The sequence below is a fragment of the Aegilops tauschii genome, unplaced genomic scaffold (genome assembly GCF_002575655.3).
Source record: "Aegilops tauschii subsp. strangulata cultivar AL8/78 unplaced genomic scaffold, Aet v6.0 ptg000616l_subseq_263:174507_obj, whole genome shotgun sequence".
NCBI classification, from domain to species: Eukaryota; Viridiplantae; Streptophyta; class Magnoliopsida; order Poales; family Poaceae; genus Aegilops; species Aegilops tauschii.
The window spans coordinates 6,036-23,330 of NW_027332853.1; the positions used below are offsets into that span (position 1 = coordinate 6,036).

Below are 17,295 nucleotides of genomic sequence, written 5' to 3' on the forward strand. Positions count from 1 at the left end.
TGTTCCTTTGAATTTTAATGCGTTCCTTGAGAAAGCTAAGTTGAAAGATGATGGTAGCAATTATACGGACTGGGTCCGTAACTTGAGGATTATCCTCATTGCTGCATAGAAGAATTACGTCCTGGAAGCACCGCTAGGTGCAAGACCCGCTGCAGGAGCAACGCCGGACGTTGTGAACGTCTGGCAGAGCAAAGCTGATGACTACTCGATAGTTCAGTGTGCCATGCTTTACGGCTTAGAACCGGGACTTCAACGATGTTTTGAACATCATGGAGCATATGAGATGTTCCAGGAGTTGAAGTTAATATTTCAAGCAAATGCCCGGATTGAGAGATATGAAGTCTCCAATAAGTTCTATAGCTGCAAGATGGAGGAGAATAGTTCTGTCAGTGAACATATACTCAAAATGTCTGGGGTATAACAACCACTTGATTCAGCTGGGAGTTAATCTTCCTTATGATAGTGTCATTGACAGAATTCTTCAATCACTACCACCAAGCTACAAGAGCTTCGTGATGAACTATAATATGCAAGGGATGAACAAGACAATTCCCGAGCTCTTCGCGATGCTAAAGGCTGCGGAGGTAGAAATCAAGAAGGAGCATCAACTATTGATGGTCAACAAGACCACCAGTTTCAAGAAAAAGGGTAAAGGGAAGAAGGGGAACTTCAAGAAGAATGGTAAGCAAGTTGCTGCTCAAGTGAAGAAGCCCAAGTCTGGACCTAAGCCTGAGACTGAGTGCTTCTACTGCAAAGGGACTGGTCACTGGAAGCGGAACTGCCCCAAGTACTTGGCGGATAAGAAGGATGGCAAGGTGAACAAAGGTATATGTGTACCTTACTAATTCTTGCAGTAGCACCTGGGTATTTGATACTAGTTCTGTTGCTAATATTTGCAACTCGAAACAGGGACTACGGATTAAGCAAAGATTGGCTAAGGACGAGGTGATGATGCGCGTGGGAAATGGTTCCAAAGTCGATGTGATTGCGGTCGACACGCTACCTCTACATTTACCTTCGGGATTAGTTTTAGACCTGAATAATTGTTATTTGGTGCCAGCGTTGAGCATGAACATTATATCTGGATCTTGTTTGATGCGAGACGGTTATTCATTTAAATCAGAGAATAATGGTTGTTCTATTTATATGAGTAATATCTTTTATGGTCATGCACCCTTGAAGAGTGGTCTATTTTTGTTGAATCTCGATAGTACACTACAAGAAATATGTCAACTTATGACCTTCTCTTAGTGACCCCAGCTGAATTGGTCATAAATTCATGGCCATTTCGCTTGGAAGGGCTCAAACCCTAAAATTGCTTACACCAAATGGTCACAAAGCAGACAAGAGGCGCCAATGACCTTATTTCTACCTGATTACGACCAATATAAATGGTCATGAGGTTGTGAACGTGGATGCATTGGTACTTATTGCTATGACAAGGCGCCACCTTATCAGTTTTGCCTATGTGTCATGTCCATGTGTCAATTTTTGCCCTAGGTTGTGAAGCAACCTATATTTCTGTCATTCCCAAAATTCCCAAAACAATTGGGCATTCTTTACTATCCACATCATTGCCTCATGACAATATTCAACTCCATTTGAATGGTAAATCTTCCTTGGCAAATTTCCAAAGTTTTTTTTCAGCTCAAACTGTTGTGAAGGAAGTACTGGCTAGGCATATCCTAATGAGCTGAATTTTTGCCACATCTTCTATATTCCAAAATCATAGCTCTCCACAAAATTTGAGCCCCATCTAACAATACATGTGAGTGTGGCTTCAACATTCATATTTCTGTCCAGTGTGGTACGTTGCAAAGCAAGTGACACCTAGGCTCCTCCATTTGAGCTGCAAATTTTCCAAGATAGTGTCCTTAGTAGATGATCATCCTCGTCCAAAACTCAGGCCCATTGGCCATGTGCATTTCCCGTACCACTAATCAAACACTTGGGTGCTAATTCATGTTTGAGCCCGGTTCAGCCTCCTCGTGAGATTCTTCTATTGCCTTCTTCTTCCTGACACCTATCAGGGGAGTGCCCAACCCACTAGACATGCCTAGGCCACCCGGAACGCGTGGCAACACCACGGTCACGCGGTGACCACGCGGCGGGCATGTGAGTCTACGCGCTTTGGAGTTGGGGCCCTGGGCCACCATCCAAACCTCAACGTATCGCTACCAAACCATGTATTTCTGATTAAATAGATACTTTTCTACCTAGAAATGATTTTTTGAAAAAATAAAGAGCAAATTATGAGGCAGCTGCAGTTCAAATTTGTCCCGCTTCCTAGTGAATCAGCAGAAATTTGTCTTTTTCACCAGAGATGGATAAAAACTTTTGGCACCCAAACATTTTGTCAATTGTGCATTAAACATGGCATAGTATTTTATAAAATTGATTTGATCCAATTTTGCAACAAATATATGGTAGGTTCTTCACAAAAAAACTCATTTTGGGCACTCGAAAAATGGAAAATTGCTTTTTCATCCAAAGAAAATGAAAACTCCCTTAGGCAACATTGTTTGCCATTCCAATATCCACCCTTGTGCACAATATGAGATCATTTGAACAAACTATGCCATGAATGTGGCCATAAGATTGATCATTTGGCTTGAAAGCCATGAATCTTCAGAGATGATAGCTCATTTCTGAGAACACTTTTTTAAAAGAATTGCCGTATTACAAGCTTGTTATTTTTCCTGGTAACTTGGTCACATATAATGACACAATGCGAAGGTTTTCCAATTTTTTGATTTTGTTTGAATTTTGTATGCCCGTTTCAAAATGCGGTCAAAACAGCGGGAATGACCGTTCCTAGCTAGTGGTTGAATCTTGGATTTTTTTTGCTGTTTCTCTGATTAAATAGATACTTATTTACCTAGAAATGATTTTTAGAAAAATAAATAGAAAACTATGAGGCAGCCGTAGTTGAAATTTGACCCGCTTCCAGCTGAAACGGCGGAAATTTATCGTTTTCACTAGAGGTGGATCAAAACTTTTGACACCCAACCATTTGGTCAACTGTGCATTAAATATGGCCTAGTGTTTTGGAAAAATGATTTGGTCCAATTTTGCAACAATTATTTGGTAGGTTCTTCACAAAAAAACTCATTTTGGGCACTCGAAAAATGGAAAATGAAATTTCCGTCCAAAGAAAATGAAAACTTCCTTAGACAACATTGTTTGCCATTTCAAGATGCACCATTGTGCACAATATTGTAGCATTTAAACAAACTATGCATTCGAAAAATGGTAAGTATTTGGTAGGTTCTTCATAAAAAACCTTTTTATGCACTCGAAAAATGGTAAATGAATTTTTTGTGAAAAGAAAATGAAATCTCTATTGGGCAACATTGTTTGTCATTACAAGATGCACACTTATGCAAAATATGAGATCATTTTGACAAACTACGCCCATTGTTATGTTTTAAAAAAATTCAGAGTGGTCGGACCAATGAGACGCGAGGAACCGCCTTCACGCGGATCACCAAATTTAACGCAATCTGAGCCATCCATCGCGCACCCATCCAACGGTGGAGCTTCTCCCAAGAACAAAAACCCTAACTCACCCACCCACCCACCCTTCCCTCGACCCCGCCGCCACCCCCACCCACTCTGTCCCCGTCCCCTCTCGATCCCCCAGATCCCATCTCCTCGCCTCCGCCCGACCCTCGCCGTCTCCACCTCCTCACCCCATCTCGCCGTATCCACCTCCTCGTCGTCTCCACCTCCTCGCCCCATCTCCTCGTCCCCATCTCCTCGCCGTCTCCACCTCCTCGCCCCGTCTCCTCGTCCCCATCTCCTCGCCGTCTCCTCGTCCCCATCTTCCTGCAGAGAGACCGTGAGCTCGGTCGGCGGGATCCTCTTCGGTTTCTGGTGAGCTCTCCCCTCCCTCTCTGCTACTTCTCTTCTCATGGACCCGCAACATGCTCTGCTACTTTCCTCACTAGGATTTACCTCCACTTTACGAAATTCCTCTTACGGTTCGGTTAAGCCCTGCGATTTTCTGCAGATCGCGACTATGGGTACCTGCAGAGGCGTCGACCTGGCGCTCCTCGCGGCCATGCTGCTGCAAACCCTCCTCCCAACGTCCGAGGCCGAGGGCCTGGTGCGGAACGCGCTCAAGAAGCGCCCCATCAACCAGTACAGCCATGTCGCCACGCGCCTCTCCGGTGGCGAGGAGGCACAACAGGACCTCCTCCTCGGCGGCGGTGTAGCCGGCACCCTCTGCTCTAAGGAGGAGGGCGACATCGTGTCGCTCAAGAACTACATGAATGGATAGTACTTCAGGGAGATCGGCGTCGGCACGCCGCCCCAGAAGTTCACCTTCATCTCGGTGCGTCCTCCTCCTCGGTGGTGCTGACGTCTTTTTTGTTTTTAGGATTAAGAGGGTTTGGCTGTCCGTGAGACTGTGACGCAGGGGATTGATGTTGTTTTTGGTGCTTTGTTGGTGCAGATTGCGTGCTACCTCCACTCACGCTACAAGGCGGGGGCGTCCAGCACCTGCAAGAAGAATGGTTGGCGTCTGGAAACTTCTCTCACCACCATGCTAGTGATTGTGCTTTACAGTAGTTGACATGCTCTATTCCTGTCTGTTTTGCTTGCTGTCAAAGATGGTGTGTATTGTACACACCCCTCTGTGATTTATGCACTTCACATGCATTTTCCCCATCACCCACAAACCGTAACATGCTAGTTTTATGTGTTGCAGCAATTCTTGCACTTGATTTCAAATCGTTCTCTGCTCTGTGTGTGCACGTGTGTTAATGATCGATTGGCTGGTCAGATGATGCTACAACAACATATTCCTGAGATTCTCTTTGATGAATACAAAATTGAGGTTTTTAAGACTGATGGCCAGCCTGTCCAATGTTTGTTTTCTTCTATACACTTGCTCCTTCCAGTAGGCATTGCAAGTGATGTGTTCAAGTGTAGTCCTCTGGTCACATTTTTTAACCAGTACCATATGATTGTAGCATACTACTAGTTTTAGTCATTTAACATCTTAATTTACCTAGAATGATGAAGTATTGCACTTGGTAGATGGGCTGAGAAAATGATGATTCATATGATTATTCTGATACATTTGATGTTTCAAAATCAAGCTTTTGAACTATGCATAGATTTGAACAGTGAGCATAGGTGGTTATAGGTTGTTGTGATGATGAATATAAATATTAAGAAGTGCTCATGCATGGCAGTATACAAGATACCATTGTTTTCACTGTTTTATCAACATGCCTTTGCTGAATCTTCGGTTTATATGTGTAAACTATACATTGTCAGCTACTGAGTACTTTTTAGTTATTGAACGAACTCATACTGGTTAGTGTTGGCCATATGCAAGTAAACTAGATACCCACAAGACTTAACTATTTCCCAAAGCTATAGTGATACATTCTGTACTACACTGCTAATTCTTATCCGGGTTCGTTGTTTTATGTTCATGGTAACTAAATGTTGACATATTAGCTAATTGTGTACCTAAATATGACCCAGGTACAATGGATACAACAAGCTCATCCTCCTCAATCCCTAGCTACTGCACGATTGCCGAAGTGCAGTTCCTGGAGCATCTGGACCTCTTATTGTAGTAGCTGGTATGCTTGATGCGTGTATGTCCATCTCTTTACTGTTTTTCTAGAACCATAAATCCTGATGCATGATTATCATGGTCTGGTTTGTTAGATCTATTTTGCTGGTGCTTAAAATTTGACATGCCTGGATTCTGAAACTTGTTCTTACACTTTTCATTTCTATGATCAATTTAGAGAGTTGCACATGTCAGTATATTATATACCAAAAAAATCCTAGCTAGTGAGAACATTTTAGTCACTCCATGAACGCATACTGGTTAGTGTTAGTCATACTATTTATGTACATGGCATTTGCTGTCAATTCTTGATTATAAGTTATTGGATCCCTCATTGGCTACTGTTTGATGTTCTGTACCTATTCTTATTCTTATATGTTTATTCTTATTTTTGCATAGGTGAAGTGCGAATCCATGTCCGAAGCTGTGAAGCATATCAGCAAAGGGTAGCATATTATGTGTTGTAATTGTATAGGCAGTAGTAGGCATATCTGGGTTGTAATATACTGTAACGATTGTAATAGATTGATGTAGTATTATTTTGGACCAGTTTCATTTGCTCTCTAGTCTGTTCGAAACAATGATTGTGTATGTGATTTGAATACCCGTGAAATGGAAACCTGACAAGTGGGTCCAAGTTATAATGTGCGGGACCAATTTTGAGCTAAGCATGACAAGTGGGACCCATTGCAAAATAAAATGGCTGAAAATAGAAAAGCAGTAGACTATAAAAGGTTGCATTAGAATATAAAAGGCCATATTGTTGGGCCAGGCCCATGTAGCTAGCGAAAATTAAGAGAAAAAATTTATATTAAAAAGGCCGAATTGTTGGGCTAGGCCCATGTAGAAAACCGAATTGGACCGGGCTGATTCTTGTGCCACATCAGCTTGCCACGTTGGATGCCTACGTGGCCTGAGGAGGTTGCTAGTGACAAAAAATTTGGTCATGGAACCAACGACCTTTTACATATCACAAAGAAGGTCACTAATTTCAGTTTACGACCGCCAGCTTTTGACCTTCTGTTTTTGGTCACAAAAGGTCGCAAATGAAAAACTATGACCTTTCAGCGGCCAATAGTGAGGGTCACAAGTTGACATATTTCCTGTAGTGGTTGTGATACACATATTCATAACATTGAAGCCAAAAGATGCAGAGTTGATAATGATAATGCAACTTATTTGTGGCACTGCCTTTCGGTCATATTGGTGTAAAGCGCATGAAGAAACTCCATTCTGATGGACTTTTGGAATCACTTGATTATAAATCACTTGGTACTTGCGAACCATGCCTCATGGGCAAGATGACTAAAACTCTGTCCTTCGGAACAATGGAGCGAGCAACAGATTTATTAGAAATCATACATACTGATGTATGTGGCTCGATGAATATTGAGGCTCGCAGTGGGTATCGTTATTTTCTCACCTTCACAGATGATTTGAGCAGATATGGGTATATCTACTTGATGAAACATAAGTCTGAAACATTTGAAAAGTTCAAAGAATTTCAGAGTGAAGTGGAAAATCATCGTAACAAGAAAATAAAGTTTCTACGATCTGATCGTGGAGGAGAATATTTGAGTTACGAGTTTGGTCTTCATTTCAAACAATGCGGAATAGTTTCGCAACTCACGCCACCCGGAACACCACAACATAATGGTGTGTCCGAACGTCGTAATCGTACTTTACTAGATATGGTGCGATCTATGATGTCTCTTACTCATTTACCGCTATCGTTTTGGGGTTATGCTTTAGAGACACCTGATGAATTGTGGTTTGAAGAAACCAAAGTTGTCGTTTCTTAAAGTTTGGGGCTGCGATGCTTATGTGAAAAAGCTTCAACCTGATAAGCTCGAACCCAAATCAGAGAAATGTGTCTTCATAGGATACCCAAAGGAGACTGTTGGGTACACCTTCTATCACAGATCCGAAGGCAAGACATTCGTTGCTAAGAATGGATCCTTTCTAGAGAAGGAGTTTCTCTCGAAAGATGTTTAGAAAAATCAGTGCAACAACATCAGCTCCAAGGCGAGAAATATGTCTCTATTTTGACCGGTAAGTCTCAATTTCACCTTAGCTACTCATCGTTGGTAAATTTGCATACATAGATTGTACAACCATAATAGAGATCATCAAAGTGATCAAATATTTAAATAAAAATTAATGAGTTATTGGCCATATTATATAAATAAATATCCATGAATGAGTTAGTGGTTCAGAACATGAAGACATCCTCCTTCAAGACGATCAAGTAGTCCTGAATTCTAACTCCGAAGTTGACAGCTTGATTGTTCTGAAGAATACAAGAAGTAATTTTAAGGTTAGAAAATTAGAGATCCAATGTGTAATATAAATTATTAAATTGGTCATGAATGAACGTACTAAGTTGAAACTGAATTTATAAACACAAAGTTGAAATATTGCATTACCTATTTGGTCAAGACTTCTGTGTAAACAATATTCTTTGTGTATGTATCGCTTGTACTGATCTTATTCTTCCTTTTCTTCTTCTCCTTTGTGCACGTGTCACCTTTATTTTTTCTATTGTTTGTCTCCTTGTTCACATCGTGTGTACCTGTTAGTACCTTTATGTTAGATGTCGCGGTTGCTCTAGAAAGCGCGACATATAGTTGACCATGTGAGAAAACAGGTTCAGGCAGGTAGACACTGGCCTTGTGATTTGTTTATTGTCATTGCAAAACTAAGTCTGACTGGAAACTGTTTTCTCTTAAAACTGAACGGGAACATGTCGTCGTCAGATGAGCATAATGGTATCCGAGGCAAGAAAACTCGCATTCCAAAGTGCTGCCCTACCACAATCTTTGCATCAATTGCATTTTTCTGAAATCCACGTACGACCAGTCTGGTGCCGTTGCAGAGCCCATTAGCAGGGTCAATGTTCCTGAGTAGTATGATTGGACAATTTTTTTTGAGCTTCAGCATATGTGGAGGCAGTCCATTTGGGGTTAGGGTGTTTAGGAATTCTGGTGGATAGTAGTTATGTGGGTCGTCTTCTACTGAATCGAAGCTGTGGTACACCATCTCCTCCCCTTGGAAGCGATCAATCATTTTTAGGTTGATCTTGTCTACGCAGTCATTCCTTGTGGATAAAATTGCTCTTGAGGTGATGTACTCTGGATCTTTTAGGTAAGCATTCCCCGTTTGGTAGATACTGTCAATAAGTCTATCCAAGGCGGTATCATCCGTCTTATTTGGCACACATATACTTGTAGGTAGAAGTATTTCACCATCATCATTTGTCTCCTCGGTTCCATTTCCAATGCGTAGTAGGTATTCTGCGAACCATGGGTCGTTTTGAGCCCTCATGTTGCGCACAAGCTTCAATTGACGCATGCAATTCCAGAGCTCCGACCCGCGTAGTGATGCATCTACTATCTGGGCTCTTGTTCCCTTTTGGACAACAGGTAGCACTTGTCTAAAATCTCCCCCAAATACGATCGTTTTTCCACCAAATGGAAGATCTGGTCTATCCATTATGTCCCGCATGCTTTTGTCTAGCGCCTCCACCGTTTGTCTCTTTGTCATAGATGCTTCATCCCAGATTATTAGTGATGCTGCTTGGAGTAGCTTTGCTGTCCCACTCTATTTTGTGAAGCTACAAATAGCTCCATCATCTATTTTTAGTGGAATCTTAAACCTCGAGTATGCGGTCCTCCCTCCAGGCATTACGGAAGCAGCAACACCGGAAGTGGCCGTCGCCACGGCAATCTTGCCTTGTCCGCGTATTGTGGCCAAGAGCGCCCTATAAAGAAAAGTTTTTCCTGTGCCTCCTGGCCCATCGACAAAGAATATACCTCCTCTTTGGCGGTCAACCATGGCTAGGATTTCGTCGTAGGCCTTCCTCTGCTCGATGTTTAGGTTTTTATGCAACGATACGTCCTCAGGGTCCACCTCGATGGAGGTCTCCTCAACGATCTCCCTAGGTATGTCGCCAGTTGTCTCATGTCGTTTGTCGATCTCTGGAAGAGGAAACGATTCTATGTCTTTTCCCATTGAGTGCCACATGTCCCTGATATTTCTCAGCACCATCTGTTCGACTGTGTGCTTGCATTTGCAGTTTCTGCTGTAGTCTTCTGACATTGCGTCAAGGTGTTTGTTCCATAGGCCACGTACATCGCTGGGTTCACAGAAAACCAAGATTGCCGCGAATAGCCTTCGTAGTGATGATGGCATTCGAAACAACTCTGCTTCTGTCATGCAGTCATCTAGTGTGTTGTCTGCCTCAATGAGCCCCCGTTTTTCTGCAGCTTCACAGAAGGTTGGCATTACTTGTCCATGGACTGTTCGTAGGTCTTCGTAGCTGGTGGCGCCTGTCACGTGGTTTAGGAGTACTCGAAGATAATATTGTTCTCCTTCAGCCGGGTGTGCCGAGACCATCCTGCCAACCTGGAAGACAGCGGCTCGTTTCCTCTCTTGCCAAAACTTCCCTTGTCTTTGCCAAGTATAATATTCCTGAAAGTCTCTGTATAGTATGCCTCGTGCTTTCTCATGTAAGCTGTTTGCTTCAAAGTACGCGGTCAACATTGATCTTTCTGTGCCATCACGGTCGATAATGTTCTTTATTTTTTCCATGCCATGGTATGAAACCATGTGCATATTTGGAAGATGTAGCTGCAGTTGCAAGACTGGTGGGTGTATTTTGCTTAATTCGAAGCCATATATTCTCCAGAGTGCTTCCGGAGGTGTCACCCACCGCGCGTCTCTGTACTGTTTAATCTCGTCAATTTCGACTTCGTCTACTTTGTCAGTTACAGGTACAGATGCTCGGTCATGTCCCTTATAGATGTACTTGAACAAGTACTTAACAACTTTAATGCTCGAGCATATCTCAACATTTATGTGGCAGTTGAACATCCGCAAAAGATATGGGTTGTAAGGAACTACCCACCTATTATCCAGTTGGCATTTTCATACCGTTTCAGTCCGACCATCATTGCGTCTCCTATACAGTGGGTAAGAGTCCTTACCTTGAATTGTAGTTTCATTAAATGGCCTTGGATAATTGTTCTTGCATGACGGACGATTCTTTGTGCATGGACAAAATTTATTCAATGCACCGCAAGGACCATGCATCATATGTTTGATTACCATTTTGTATAACTCTGGGTACTTGTGCTTGTTAGGGAGCTCAGCGGAGATGATTCTGTCATACTGTTCCGGACATGTGTATTTGTATTTTCCAGTCATGATGAGCAAAAAGTGAGCATGTGCTAATCCCCGCTTTTGGAACTCTACGACATATGTATATGCCTTAACCTTTCCAAGAATGGCCTTCTCAAATAGTTGCTTCTTCATTTCTTCTAGCTTCGCCTTGAAAACACGAACGACAATGTCTGGGCGATCTTGTGGTGTTTGTCCAAACTGTAGTTCACGTGTGATCTCTTCCCAGTTGGGGTTGCAGGTCATTGTGAGGAATACATCTGGTTTTCCATATTTTCTAACTAAAGCCATAGCATCTTGATACCGACGAATTTTATCTCATGGCCCTCCAATAAATGATGACGCAAGTACTCTCCGTTTTCCAATTGCATCTCCATTCTGTTCTCCGGCTTGAATGCTGTCTAGAAGGCCTTGGTATAGATCCGCCCTTATTTTGTTTTGATGATGCCACATGTAACCCAGTCTGGAGTTTTCAATCTTTATGTATGTATCTACAGCAAACTGCTGAAAAAGCCGTCCGCCGTGCAATATTGGGTTGAATATGCTTGGTCGTGTATGGAATTTATAGCAGTAGTATTCTTTCATGGTTACCCACAGGCCGTTGGCAGAATCTGTGCAAATATTGTGACATCAAAAGTTAGTTAAATTGAATTTTGAATATAATAGTATATGAAAATTTTACCTGGGTCATCATCATTACTGATATCATCAGCACCAATATCTTCCGCTTCTGTATCCCTCTTTGGGATTTTCCTATGCCAACCCAGTTCAGCTCTTGGAAAGAATAGAGGGTACGACAACGGATCAGAGCACCCGTAATATGATCGAATGTGCTCTTTTTCGTTGTTGTTTCCATGTAGTATTACATTCCTGTCATAAGTGTCTCTTCTTTCATTTCCTTCAATCCACACTGCAGCTACCTCTGAATTTATTGGCGCATTGTATGTTCTCTGGTCCAATCTTTGGTCCAGGTTTAAGACGAGTCTGTAGTCCTCAAGGTTTTGGGCTCGTCCCAAACTCCTAAACTGTTGAGAGTATGGGTTATCCCGTAGGATGTCGGTTATTATCCCGATCACATGCTTGTCTTGCTCGTACATTTCCTCGCGGCAATGGCGGTACCGATGCTCTGAGCTTGGATCATCGTCGTAGAAGTATAGCTCTAGATGCTTTGGATCTGATCTACTATTACCAAATGAGTGTATGTTGTGATAGATCTGACCATGTGCTCGAAAGGTGTAAATACCACCAGTTGTTCGCATGTCAGTTGTGTCTCTGTCAAGATGGCAGTATAGAGTAGTAAACGAGAAGTGGCCATTGAAAAATCTTATATTGTTCCGAAAATGTCTTGCGTCAGAGTCGTTGCTTGTCCAAAGTCTCATGAGTTCAGGTGGTGTATCTGCATTGGCTAGTCTTATCTGTCCTTTTCTGCAGCATAATTTCTTAGTTTCATACTTGAATTTTCTTGCATGGCAGAATCTGCAATTTTCTTCTGTTTTGAGCACGTGTTTTTTTGGGTATGTTGCTATAGACGAAATCATAAGGATCAGGGTTGTGCATTTCCTCGCCTTCTTTGATTTCAATTTCCACTTCTCTGTCCCATTCTAGTTTGGTTTGTAGCATAAAAGTTAGTACAGAAGCTATATAATGATTAAAATATATTTAAATTCTATTGAGCATACCTTGACCAGAGAACATGTATTCGTCCTCGTTTATGTCCTCTTCAAATATGACTTCATTATTACCTGTGTTGCAATTTTTTATTGTATAATATATTTCTTTGGATTTCATAAGAACATATATGGAATTGATGACCTTACCTTGATCGTCATTATTGATTGATTGTGTTGGTGTATCTACTTCTTTCATGGTAGCATCATGCTCACATATAATCTCATCCTTGCCTGTGTAGTAATTATTTATATGTAATTTTTGTATTGCATAAAAATATATAGGAAATTTTATAACCTTACCGTGAACATCATTGTATAATGTTTGTATTTGTGCATCTACTTCCTTGATTGCTGGAAACATTGAAGACGGGATGTCTGGCCACAACGCCACCTTATTGTGATCGTCACTTGGTGTATCTGCTTCTTTGATGCTTGGAAACATTGATGAGGGGATGTCTGTCCATAAAAGATGGTTTGTTGTACAAACATTTGTATATTTATTTTGAACGCGAGTATTGTGTAAAATTTAGTATTACCGTAAATCATTTCTTCTGGTTGCTGTAGAGGTTCTGTGTTGGCATCGCCGGTTTCCGTCATAGATACATCTTGTTTCGATGATACATGCCTCTGTCTTGTCGTGAATTCTTTGTTACGACGGTGTAGCAATGTTTGCCTTTCTCGTGGTGTGACATGCTTTCTGTAATCAGGAAAGGTAGAAGTACCAACTTCTTTTTCAGTTGCGATATATGCAGGGTTCTCCAGTGCAATGGAGTCTTTGCTTGCTGTGTTGCGTTTCAATTCATTGATATGTTCTATTCTAGCTTTCTTTTGTTCCGGCTGCATTTTTGCATATATCTGCCTTTGTTGTGCGCATATTTTTTCTTTCTTTTGTTGATAGCCTTCACGGCGTTTTTTGGGTTTTTCCTCTCTTTTTTCATCGGCCATTTGTGCATAGCGCTCTCTGTCTAGTTTCCTTCTTCTTTCCTTAGCATCCATCTCTGGAGAATGTGATCAAAATGCTTGCCTGCATGAGAGTTTTGGAAGTGTAAGAAATATTAGAAATGGAAAATTGATTAAACTTGTATATGTTAGTTCAGTGTGCAATCTAGTCAAATAATTGCATCTATTTTTTCCTTGTCAACAATGATGTTTAAATATGATTCAGTGTATCATATATAAAATCTTGTAAATTTGTTGCTCAAAGTACGGTTTGGTGTACTATTTGTTCGGAAATTTCAAATTGCTAATGATAAACTTATTCATTTCATGGCAGGTACCGGTGTTCCTAAAGATGTTGAAGAATTCGCAAAAAGAAAGAGATGTTGAAGGATGTCGTATATGAAAATACGCAACGAAAATACCTGATGTTAATCTGACTTGGGAGCTTAGCAGCTTAATTGAACCAAAGGTATCTAGAAGGCGACGTGTGAAACTGATTCTATTTAATTGAATTGAAGACTTGAGATTGTGTAAGAATCACGTGGAGGTACAGGTGTATTTGTAGCACCAGCGATACCTGACTCCAAGTAGGTTTCGGCCTCCTGTATGTATCTAAGTAGGATTCAGACTCTTTCATTGAGTATATTTTTTGGGTGTTATTTTGGTACTGAGTCGGACTGACTATGGCATGTACGTATACACGGCCCGGTATGATGTGGCCCTGGACGTGAACGTGGTGTATGTATCTAAGTAGGATTCAGACTCCTGTATGTATCTAAGTAAGATTCGGACTCTTTCATTGAGTATATTTTTTGGGTGTTATTTTGATACTGAGTCGGACTAACTATGGCATGTACCGAGACACTGCGAGAGGTCATGGGTTCGAGTCCCAGCGTGCACCTCTTTTTATTATTAAAGACCGCACGTTGATTATTTTAAAAGTCAAAGGCGTTATTATAAAATGTAAACGAATCGTTTTTTTAACTTATATCAGTACCACGGTTTCATTACAATAAAAACTCAGGGGGTTTCTGCAAAACGCCATGACGGACCAAGAATACCTATTTCTTTTATTAGTAGGTATAGATATAGATGTCAGTATTAAACTTTTGTCTTGAATCTTTCGGATCTAAACGTTCATGCCACAATAAATAAAATTATAGATGTAATATCACCGAGAGTTATAGAACTTGCGCTCAATGTTCAGTTTGATGCTAAAACTTTGAAAATACGAATTTATGGTTATCCAACTTGCGTTATCGTGCAAATATGGTCACTTCGCTCGTATCTAGCCGTATGGCCTGCCCACATGGCGCGCCAGCTTGACGGAGGCCCACCTGTCAGTGACTAGGAGTGCACAAGGTGCTCGGTGACCCTAGCACGCCGTTTTTCATTTCAGAAAATCCCTATGTAATTTATTTAATGACGACAAAAGACGTCAAATATAATGAAAAAAGGATGGGGTAGATTGGGTTCGAACCAACATCCTGTTAATTAAACAATACATCCATCCCACGAGTGCTGCTTGATGTTGTACATGCACAACTAAAATCTATTTGATTGCACACAAAAGAACGTCAAGTTATTCTCAAAAAGAAAAACATGTCAAGTTTGTCCAGGTTAATCAGATAAATAGACACACATGTCTAACTGGTAATTTAGGGGTGGGGCCACTAATCAGTGTGATACTAACAACAGGTTAGGCTAACCAGGTAACTAGACTAATCTACACAGGGCCCACCCATCAGTGAGTCAACAAAAAATTTGTAACTTGGGCGCATGGATAATTCCGCGGGGAAAAAAGGGGCCCGATGGATTCCATTCGTCGACCTCAAGTGTGAAACCGCAGGAGCTAACCACTACACCAAGTACCTATAATTGTCTAAAAGATAAACAATAAATTTTATATTTGGAAATTAAAACTACTCGTATTCAGGTTTTTTCTCCTGGACCGAATTTCTGATAACAGATCGGTTACCAGAAATTTTTGTGGTCCCCGGAAAAATATGTTATTGCCTGAATTTTTTAATTTAAATGACAGAAACCATGTCAAATATATATCTCTCGTATGCATACAATATCAGAACGACAATGAATTGAACTTGCGATTTTTTAAATTTGAATTTCATTTGAAATTTTTTGGCCAAAAAGGTGAGATTTTTTGGAACCGGTTTCCTGGCTGAACGTGGGGAAAAATGGAATCTAAAAAGAATCTGCGTCTATATTAAAGAAGGCACATCTCTTTATAGTCACGAGTATGTAGCTAGTGCATGTGTGTATACGATGTCTAGAGTTCAAATCCCCTCAAATCCTTTTTATTATTCTCTTTGCGATTAAGTTGTACACACATGTGTTATTGAGGGGCTGCTGCTTAATTAAATATAGAACGGGGGGTGTTTCTATAAAATAAAAACATGCGCGCCTCGTTCAAGCTGTTCCCAATCATTGACAGTGGGCATAACCACGCTGGCATGCCACATCAGCGCAGGATACGTCTGAATACAAGCAAAGTGACCGTATGTGCACAAGGACGCAAGTTAGATGACCACAAATTCGTATTTTTAAAGTTTTAGCACCAAACTGAACATTGAGCGTAAGTTGTATGACTGCAGGTGATATTACCTCAAAATTATATGGATAAATATGTTAGGTAGCATTCTACATCGAAAATTCTGTTTTTATCATTTACCTACTTGAGGACGAGCAGGAATTAAGTTTGGGGATGCTTGATACGTCTCCAACGTATCTATAATTTTTGATTGTTCCATGCTATTATATTATCTGTTTTGGATGTTTAATGAGCATTAATACGCTATTTTATATTATTTTTGGGACTAACCTATTAACCGAGGGTCTAGTGCCAATTTTTGTTTTTTTTTGCCTATTTAGAGTTTTGTAGAAAAAGAATACCAAACGAAGTCCAAATGGAATGAAACCTTCGCGATGATCTTTCTTGGACCGAAAGCAAACCAGAAGACTTCGAGATGAAGTCGGAGACGCAACGAGGCAGGAGGGCACGCCCAGGGGGGTAGGCGCCCCCACACTCGTGGGCCCCTCGTAGCTCCCCTGACCTAGTTCCTTCGCATATATATACTCTTATACCCTAAAAACATCAGGGGGAGCCACGGAACCACTTTTCCACCGCCGTAACCTTTTGTACCCGTGAGATCCCATCTTGGGGCCTTTTCCGACGTCCTGCCAGAGGGGGATTCGATCATAGAGGGCTTCTACATCAACACCATTACCTCTCCGACGAAGCGTGAGTAGTTTACCACAGACCTTCGGGTCCATAGTTATTGCATCATCGAACGTTAAGCGTGCGGACCCTACGGGTTCGAGAACTATGTAGACATGACCGAGACATATCTCTGGTCAATAACCAATAGCAGAACCTGGATGCTCATATTGGTTCCTACATATTCTACGAAGATCTTTATCGGTCAAACTGCATAACAACATACGCTATTTCCTTTGTCATCGGTATGTTACTTGCCCGAGATTCGATCGTCGGTATCATCATACCTAGTTCAATCTCGTTTTCGGCAAGTCTCTTTACTCATTTCGTAATGCTTCATCCCGCAACTAACTCATTAGTTACATCGCTTGTAAGGCTTATAGTGATGAGCATTATTGAGAGGGCCCAGAGATACCTCTCCGATACACGGAGTGACAAATCCTAATCTTGATCTATGCCAACTCAACAAACACCTTCGGAGACACCTGTAGAGCATCTTTATAATCACCCAGTTACGTTGTGACGTTTGGTAGCACACAAAGTGTTCCTCCGGTATTCGGGAGTTGCATAATCTCATAGTAAGAGGAACATGTATAAGTCATGAAGAAAGCAGTAGCAATGAAACTGTAACGATCAAAACATCGGTCTATACCTCAAGGGGGCATTGTAAAATGTTTTTT

The 17,295-nt window shown here is 41.3% G+C and overlaps 2 protein-coding genes and 1 non-coding gene across 3 annotated transcripts; 1 reads left to right on the forward strand and 2 right to left on the reverse strand.

The window, feature by feature from the left end:
- Positions 1 to 4,780: 4,780 nt before the first annotated feature.
- On the forward strand, positions 4,781 to 4,860 carry LOC141032876 (small nucleolar RNA SNORD36). The gene has a single exon (XR_012194823.1). It is a non-coding gene; the product is annotated as a small nucleolar RNA SNORD36 (small nucleolar RNA).
- Positions 4,861 to 7,805: 2,945 nt separating this feature from the next.
- Positions 7,806 to 9,136, reverse strand: LOC141032874 (uncharacterized). Its single transcript, XM_073506253.1, has 2 exons — positions 8,303 to 9,136; positions 7,806 to 7,883 (listed from the first exon to the last, which is right to left on the reverse strand). The coding sequence occupies exons 1-2, from the start codon at positions 9,134 to 9,136 to the stop codon at positions 7,806 to 7,808; spliced, it is 912 nt and encodes a 303-aa protein (XP_073362354.1).
- Positions 9,137 to 9,193: 57 nt separating this feature from the next.
- Positions 9,194 to 11,017, reverse strand: LOC141032875 (uncharacterized). Its single transcript, XM_073506254.1, has 2 exons — positions 10,700 to 11,017; positions 9,194 to 10,387 (listed from the first exon to the last, which is right to left on the reverse strand). The coding sequence occupies exons 1-2, from the start codon at positions 11,015 to 11,017 to the stop codon at positions 9,194 to 9,196; spliced, it is 1,512 nt and encodes a 503-aa protein (XP_073362355.1).
- Between the last annotated feature and the right edge of the window lie 6,278 nt (positions 11,018 to 17,295).

What these genes read in the sequence shown, in the direction of transcription:
- LOC141032875 (XM_073506254.1), bottom strand. Translation starts at nt 11,017, where the DNA reads ATGACCTGCAACCCCAACTGGGAAGAGATCACACGTGAACTACAGTTT. An exon ending in ACCCAGAGTTATACAAAATG is followed by an intron (nt 10,388 to 10,699) that starts GTAATCAAACAT and finishes TACATCTATAAG; the next exon opens with GGACATGACCGAGCATCTGT.
- LOC141032874 (XM_073506253.1), bottom strand. Translation starts at nt 9,136, where the DNA reads ATGACAAAGAGACAAACGGTGGAGGCGCTAGACAAAAGCATGCGGGAC. An exon ending in TTAAGAGAAAACAGTTTCCA is followed by an intron (nt 7,884 to 8,302) that starts GTCAGACTTAGT and finishes TGTATTCTTCAG; the next exon opens with AACAATCAAGCTGTCAACTT.